The following is a 7,725-nucleotide window of genomic DNA, read 5'->3' as shown; positions in this document are numbered from 1 at the left end:
ATTTGAAGAGCGCAAGTTTTGCATAATAGATTGGGAGGTTCTCAAGCGATCAACTCAGAAGCCTTTTCGAAATCCAACTTAAAGACCATGGCGTGAGCTTTCCTTGAGTGACAGGAACTGAGAAGAACAGCAGCGTAGCTTAAGCTTTTCGCAATAGACTTTCTGTTGATGAAGCTTTGGATTAGGTGGTTTAGCTTGTCCGTTCAAATTTTTTGCAATAGCCTTGCAGGAACAGTTCTGAAGCGAGATTGTTGTAAAGTCATTTGCGGATATAGCGTCCGAGTCTTTGGGAAGCAGGATAATAAGGGTTCAACGTTCGACATCTAAGTTCTGGTTGTGGAAGGCATGGAAGAAAGGTGGGACGACATGTTTAATCGAGCTGTAAAATCCATGTCCAAAGCTATGAAACAGTGTCGGAGTAAGATACCTGTTAGTGAAAAACGCTAATTTGAAACAGAACAACTCTAAGTGATCATTCAAATGATTTACTTTTTGGAACCCAGTGTTAACAAAGCACTCACGGGGTTTCCTTCCGTAACAACAGGCCACCTCCTATCCTACACAGTTACATGAGAGTAACCCCGTGGGCAGTGGCACAACATTCCCACTCGTGCAATCAAACCATCGGCACAAAGTAGTTACGCCAGCCACCTTAGCAAGTACCACCAACCCCCACCCCGCACAGCAAGCCCCCTTCGGTCAGTGACAGCTTCGGCATTCATGGTACCTCCAGTATACTGATATGTGACGCCATTTTGAGTCCACAGTTCCTAAAGCAGCTCGGCGTCATCCTGGTCACCATCGACGTCATCAGCTTCGTTCTCGTCCTCGTCTTCAGGCGCATCCGGGTCTACTCCCTGCACAGGGGAATCGGAGCAGTCAACGTTTCTTATCTTACCGTGGAGCAAGTCTAAGAGGGAAACCCAAACATGACAGGAGCCACTGAATGTTAGGAGATCACACCTTCATTTGCTTCTCCAAGCGCTCCAATCCTTTCTTGGCTGCTTCATTGTGCGGGTTTATCCTGCAAAAGGGAGTTGTTTTTTCCATGAACTAGTACACAAGGCTACAAAAGGTAAAACAATAGACATGTCGAGAAGTGTTAACAGAGGTTTTCGGAACAAATATAGGCCGGTTGCCTCCCAAAATTCAGTAGACACCTGATAGAGCTTCACTGCAACCTACAAGGAGTGACGTTTCTATCTCTAGATCGGTTAAGATGCACTAGCAAACAGCTAATGGGAACTCAAAGTGATAACTAACATATGTGTGTTTGTAAAGTAGTACTCCCTCCGTTCCGAATTACTTGTCGCGGGTATAGATGTATCTAGATGTATTTTAGTTCTAGATTCGTCCATTTCTGTGACGAGTAATTTGGAACGGAGGGAGTAGTAACAGCTAGAGAGTAAGAGACCATGTTGGTAGCTTTTCAGTAGCTGACTTGCTGGATCAGCCTTCAATGGCAAGATGGATGGAAATTGACGGAGTTGTTAATCATGACAATTCGTCTACAGAAACAATCTATACGAGATAAGTCCCAGCCTTAACTACAGTGAGCATCAAATATTCTAGGACAGAAGAAGAATATTCCAAAAGACATATTTCAGACATACTAATCTCTCAGTTTACCTACATTTAATAAGCAAGTTCAATCATTTACAACCTTCCAGGTACTAATTGGCCTTGTTCGAGGGAGCAATTGACCCATTGGTGAGGGGGAAAGACAATAAACTCTGGGAAGAGAAATGCCCAGGACTGTAAATGGATAGGATTGAGAGGGTGGGGATATACATGAATCAGCATGAAGCCTTCCTACAACTTAGGGTTGCTATTTCATAGTTTCAGCTCCAAGAGGAAGTGAACCTACCTTAGTGCAGATTGATAGTGGGAGAGTGCATCAGAAAGCAGACTTGTTGCTGCAAATACTTGAGCCAACTTGATATGTAGAGAATCATCGGCCCATTGTCTTAGATATCTTTCAAGTAACAAAACTGCCTCCTTATTCCGTCCTTCAGCAACATGCAAATCAGCCAATGCCAATGCTGCTCCGAGAAATCCTGGTTCGAGACGAATAGCAGATTCATAGAACTTTCTTGCCTGGAAAATAAATGAACAACATGGATTGGTTGCCAAAAGGCACGATCACAAGGAAAAAGTATACAGAATGAAATCATAAGAAAAAAAAACTGTTTGGCTTTACCTTCTCTCTCCCACTGGAACTGATAGCATGCACATCACCAACTAGCTTGAGAGCTTTTGCAGACTGATGCATAACCTTCATTGCTTCACGTGCAGTGAATAATGCATCTTTGCATTTGGAAAGTGCTAGATAAGCACGCACCAAACCTGAGAATAATATCCATATTAAGCTGCCTGTAGGTTTTGGATAAGTAACCAGAAGTATCTATGTGTAACAACCTTGATAAGAGCGAAGATCAGCCCTTAGTTCTTGAGCTCCCCTGAAGTCTGTTACTGCCAAATCTGGTCGATTCAATGAAAGATGCAGATTGCCCTTAAAGAACATAAGCAAACAGTAAGCCCACCACCTGGATAACAAAAAACAAAGATAGGATCCTAGCCATATACGAATTATGAAGTATAAGCCAACAATCACAACAGGTTTGTTATAAACCCGCCAAGCATGCTTGTATACTTCATTGCAACATTTCCAGAATATGACAATGCAGGCGGACACTGGTACCAAAACATATTTATGTTGTATGGTCAATAACATTCTGTTTTCTTACCTTCATAATATAGCCGGTTATATGCCTATCATCAACTCGAAGGCTCTGCAAAATGTAAAACAATGTAAGGAACATTACATGGAAGGTTCGCTTCCACAAAACATATCTTATCTACAAAATGTGCATACCTTTTCAGCATATGTCAAAGCTTTTCTTTCATCTTTTCTTTCCCAAAATGCTGCAAGAGCAATACATGTTTCTGGTCTTGCAGGATCAATATGCAGCATATCATGTACCAGTTTGTTTAGCTTAGTGTAGTCCGATTTTAATTTTAGGAGGATTGCATACTCATCCATATATGCCATGATGTTTGGATCAATTAACCGAGCCTGCAAAGCACCAACCGTTTTAGAGATGTATATTTCCTTATAAGGAACTCGAAGGCTATACTTGTTCCTTTACCTTCTCAAAATTCATGATTGCTTCTTCATTCTTGCCTATGATAGTTTCAACCTAGAAATAAGAAGCAGAAAAATCAGGATAGACAATGAATAAAGATAATTAAATTCACACAAAAAAACAAAATGTGATGATGAACTATGACTTCCAGAAATTCTTTACATAACTGAGGAACATAGGAGCATCAAACTTACAAAAATCAAGACATGCATAACAAAGAGGCATTACATGAGAGAGAATAACTTGATGGTTCTACTTCAATATACAACATATACAGAAGCGCAGCAATGGGAAACTTGAAGAAAGAGATAAACCTTCGCAATTTCCAGCAAGATGTGCACATTATTGGGAAATCGTTGCATTAGTTCCAGGTATATATCCAGGCCACCTAGAAAAGGTAAAAAAACAGTAAGCTTATTTATTATGATGAAGAACCTGAAGTTTTGAAAGCTGCAAATTATGCCCAACAGATTACTGAAACTGAAGTTTTGAAAGGTTGACACAGGATGGAGCTACATGGTGATATGTTATTAACAACGAATCATTTAACCAGTACTCAATATCCTTTGCAGCCATACGAAATAATTCCTTGATCAGTTCAATAAAAATCAACTAAGCACATCTTATGCTAGAATCATCAAACGAAATCTGGAAAAAGTTCATCGCAATACCTTTATAATCATGTGAAGCAATGCAACACTGGGCCTCTACATACCGCTATTAAGAAAACAATAATTGAAGTAAATTAATTATTTGAGCCAACCCATAACAAGAACAAGATGTATGATCAAATATTTGCTGAAAGAGAAACACAGTTTCTGAGGAACCAGTAACAATCACTGCAATAAGAAATACACTTTAGCTGCGGAAAGAATAATGTGGATCATTTGGTAAATTGTAAAAATTCCACCTAATCAGTTTGCATTAATGGTATCCTTACATTTCCCATTTAATCACACCTAATCAGTTTGCATTAATGATAGTAAAGAAAGTAACAGAAGTGCAGGTGTACATTGTTGTGGCAGTTGTGGAAAATTCTTCAGAGTCGAAAGAAGGCCAAAGGTGTGTTCCAATTTAGTAAAGTTTAGCATGTAGACTGTGTAGTGCTGCTTTGGCTTTCAATCATCAATGTGCCAAGGAGATCTAACATAGGATAGCAATCACCTATTTTGTAACTTAGGGTATACAAGATTAAACGATGTATGCCATGCAAGCTTATCTGCTGTCAACATAAATTCATTTCAATATATTACTTTCAATACTATTGGTGGCAATGTGACATGCCTCAAATGGTAATGTTTCAAATATGTATGAAATCCCATGGAAACATCAGCAGCCTGCCTATATGCAACAGGAGTGCAGCACATTTCACTTACATTCCACCAACGTTGTGCATCCAAAAAATCACCTGGTGGCTTGCCTCCTCTATTTGGTGCCTACAGACGAATATAATAATCATTCCAGATTTCTAAATTTCAGCAAATAATGATTCGAAAATAAATTTTACACTGGGCAATTGGATGTTCCTTATTTCTGCATAGTTTGTATATGCAGTGCTCACAGCTCAAAGATTTATACACATCTACTGTTAATAACTTATATGTACAGAAGATATATGCACCAAAAGGGGGTAAATTTTGGTGCAATGATGGTTCTGTAACTATGTTCAACTATGCGAAGGTAAATAGTGGAAGTATACGCAATTCAGAGATATCCTTGAGCAACCCATAAATAGAATACAACTTACTGCATACTCCACACGTAAAACAGAAGATGTGGGAAATTTATCAAGGTGGTACTGTTTAGATCAACACATTGAACAATAAAACATGATTAGAGAAGAAGACTTCGTATTTAGGAAATTTGACAATCAATCAGCAATTCAGCATACAGAAAACTAGCATAACGGATATTTATCTGTTCTCACTAAAATTAAACTATTCATCTAGAGAGACCATGCTTCCTTTTGAGATCTTAAGCAAAAGAAATGGACACTTACTTGTGCAAATAGTAAAGAGAACTCCTTTGAAGAAAGCCCCATTTCAGCCAAAGCTGCAATAGCCTCAAATACATAAGGGCATTGCCTAGAAGAAAAGCATAAAGATGTCGAAAACAACTTGTCAAATTACATCATGAAGGAGTAACCATATGAGGCAATGCGATAGAACAGGAAATGTCACTATCAATTTATGCCTATTACCTACTCCCTCTGATTCATAATATAATTACTTTAGGACAATGACACAGTCATCAAAGTAACACTTTGACCATAAATGATTAAAAAATATGTCGTTACAACAGATGTAATTCAGTAATTACATGTTATACAAATATCATGAGAAATCTAGTAATATCAATACTATATTGAACATTTTGGTAATATTTTGTATAATGATGGTCAAGCCAAAAAAATATTTAACTGACAGAACCTCTAAAGCAGCTTATATTATGCATCAGAGGGACTATTAAGTTGCAGAATTCAGGATCGTAGAAAACAAATCATTTGGTATGTTGTACCTCAAACACTCTTTATAACATATGGCAGCCGCACGATTATTTCTGGATATTCGATAAAGCTTGCCTAACATCAGATTCATTTTTAGATTTCTCATTTTAGAAGGAATCCCTTCCATCTGCAGAAAACATGTAGATCAAACTCTGCATCATTTGCCATTGCCAAAAGAACAAACCACATCTAGATCCAGACCATCCTACTTATATTTAAAGGTTTCGTATTTCAAATATCGACCAACACTTATATGAGCATAAAAAATGTTTGCTAAATTTAGCAAACATTAACACAGACTCACAAAGAAAGAAAAGCCCGAACCTCTTGGAGTGCTTCACGATACTCATGTAAAGCAGAATGGCAAATAGCTATTTTAGACTTCACCTACAACAGTAGAGCAAAATTGCACTGAGTTATTTGCTAGGGTTGTATAGAATAAAATACCAATCCAAGAAACACCAGAATGGTCTACTGAGCTGTTCACACCTCATTTTCATTGAATGGCATAACATTTGAAGAATTTGGAGAAGGTGACCGGCCGGTAGTGGAAACTGAGATTCTGGCAGTACTTGTTGCTTGTCTGGGGATACTTTTGCTACATTGCATAGCTTGCTTGTAGGCATTCTATAATGATCAAAAAGCGGAAAATAAGAAACTTAAATTTCAACAGTAAGCAGCAAACTGTCACATGTATGCTCAGCTTTCCGACACAATAAAGCTCCTCATAGCATTCTAAATTTCTAATAAACCATGGTTTCTCGGCAATATTACCAGTGCCCTCCGAAATTCTTTCTCCCCATACAACGCATCACCGTGCAGGACCTGCAGTACAGCACGCAACATTTCAGGCACGAGATGTGAAAAATGCGCTATCTAGGCAATAGAAATGGGCATTCGGCAGCGCAACATTGTGTAAGAGTAGGACCGAGCTAGCATCAGCTTCCCCTACCGAGCTAAACAGGGCAACTTACCAAGCTTTCCGCCTTCATGGATATGCTGGCCTCATTACTTGCACCACCAGAAGACACAAGAAAGCATCCCTGCAAGTCATGAAGAATTATTATTACCACCTGAAAAACCTCTGTTCAGAAGGAAAATCTAACGAGAAACAGTGTTATGGCCCCCTTTTTGCTTTCGCAACTCGGCTAAGGCCCCCTTTTGGAACGCGGCATTCTTCTTCAATTCCTAGACCGCCAAGCCACCTCGCTCCCTAGGTCAACTACCTAGCCACCAACGAGCAGCCCGCGCACGCGCGCCACATGCAGCGGAGCAGTTGATCCGGGGCAAAACCCTAGAGATTCGGAATGGGGGAAGGCGCAGGGGTTACGTACGAGGGTCTGGGCGGAGTCGAAGATGCCGGCGTCGAGGAGGGCCGCCATCGAGTCCCGCGCCGCCTCCATCTCCGGCAGGCTGTCCGATCCGGCGCGGCGCGCTGTCCGCGAGGGTTTGCCGAGGAAATTTTGAATTGGGATTTCGCTGCTCGGTTTGATTGGAGAAGCGTCACTGCCTTTCCTCACTGCTCAGTACACCGAAGAAACGAGAGTAGAAGAAGGAGGTTCGGAATGGGCACTACCCGGGCTTGTGCGGCCCAGTTGGGCCCGCTTCGAAATTTCAGGCGAGTGGCGGGCAATATTTTCCGTTTGGAGAAAATCTAACGCGAGTCGTTTCGCTCGAATAGTACCAGACCGCTAACCGAGCACCGACATCACCGGCATATATACGTGCCGCTCGTCGTATGCGTCGGCCGGGCGTGGTGGTGCGCGCCTGTGACTCCAGCTTTGGAGGGCTAGAGTTGGCATCTGTGGTTTGGGGCTGTCGGGGGCGCACACGCACGATCCATCAGGAAATTATCGCGTTCTCTGATTTCAGAGACCGATCTTTCCCTTCTCTTATCTCCTCTAGAGAGAGCTAGAGCTTAATAATATGTCGGCTGCGGGGAACACTCCCAGCCGTAACCCGCCTCTTACAAGATGATCTTGGACGGTTCTCCTTTAAAGGAGCCCCCGCCACGTGTGATTGGCCCTAGCTCTCCTAACCTCATATGCCAACTCTTTTCCCTTTTTACCGTTG

The 7,725-nt window shown here is 41.1% G+C and overlaps 1 protein-coding gene across 1 annotated transcript; it reads right to left on the bottom strand.

The window, feature by feature from the left end:
- Window positions 1-419: 419 nt before the first annotated feature.
- Window positions 420-7,250, bottom strand: LOC125549308 (anaphase-promoting complex subunit 7-like). The gene is made up of 18 exons (XM_048712753.1): window positions 6,987-7,250; window positions 6,627-6,695; window positions 6,427-6,477; window positions 6,142-6,279; window positions 5,977-6,039; window positions 5,664-5,779; window positions 5,146-5,230; window positions 4,523-4,582; window positions 3,818-3,863; window positions 3,461-3,534; window positions 3,150-3,200; window positions 2,876-3,076; window positions 2,748-2,792; window positions 2,419-2,512; window positions 2,201-2,346; window positions 1,868-2,097; window positions 964-1,024; window positions 420-857 (listed from the first exon to the last, which is right to left on the bottom strand). The coding sequence occupies exons 1-18, from the start codon at window positions 7,053-7,055 to the stop codon at window positions 771-773; spliced, it is 1,686 nt and encodes a 561-aa protein (XP_048568710.1). The 5' UTR covers window positions 7,056-7,250; the 3' UTR covers window positions 420-770.
- Between the last annotated feature and the right edge of the window lie 475 nt (window positions 7,251-7,725).

The sequence above is a fragment of the Triticum urartu genome, chromosome 1, assembly GCF_003073215.2.
Source record: "Triticum urartu cultivar G1812 chromosome 1, Tu2.1, whole genome shotgun sequence".
NCBI classification, from domain to species: Eukaryota; Viridiplantae; Streptophyta; class Magnoliopsida; order Poales; family Poaceae; genus Triticum; species Triticum urartu.
Note: the sequence above shows the minus strand (reverse complement) of the source record. Positions and strands in the feature narration are given on the sequence as shown.

Bases quoted from the DNA above. Each gene is read 5' to 3' on its own strand.
- LOC125549308 (XM_048712753.1), bottom strand. From the start codon at position 7,055: ATGGAGGCGGCGCGGGACTCGATGGCGGCCCTCCTCGACGCCGGCATC. The intron at 6,040-6,141 runs GTGTGAACAGCT...CTACTGTTGTAG, and splicing joins TGCCATTCAATGAAAATGAG to GTGAAGTCTAAAATAGCTAT. The intron at 5,780-5,976 runs GTTCGGGCTTTT...TGTTTTCTGCAG, and splicing joins ATCGTGAAGCACTCCAAGAG to ATGGAAGGGATTCCTTCTAA.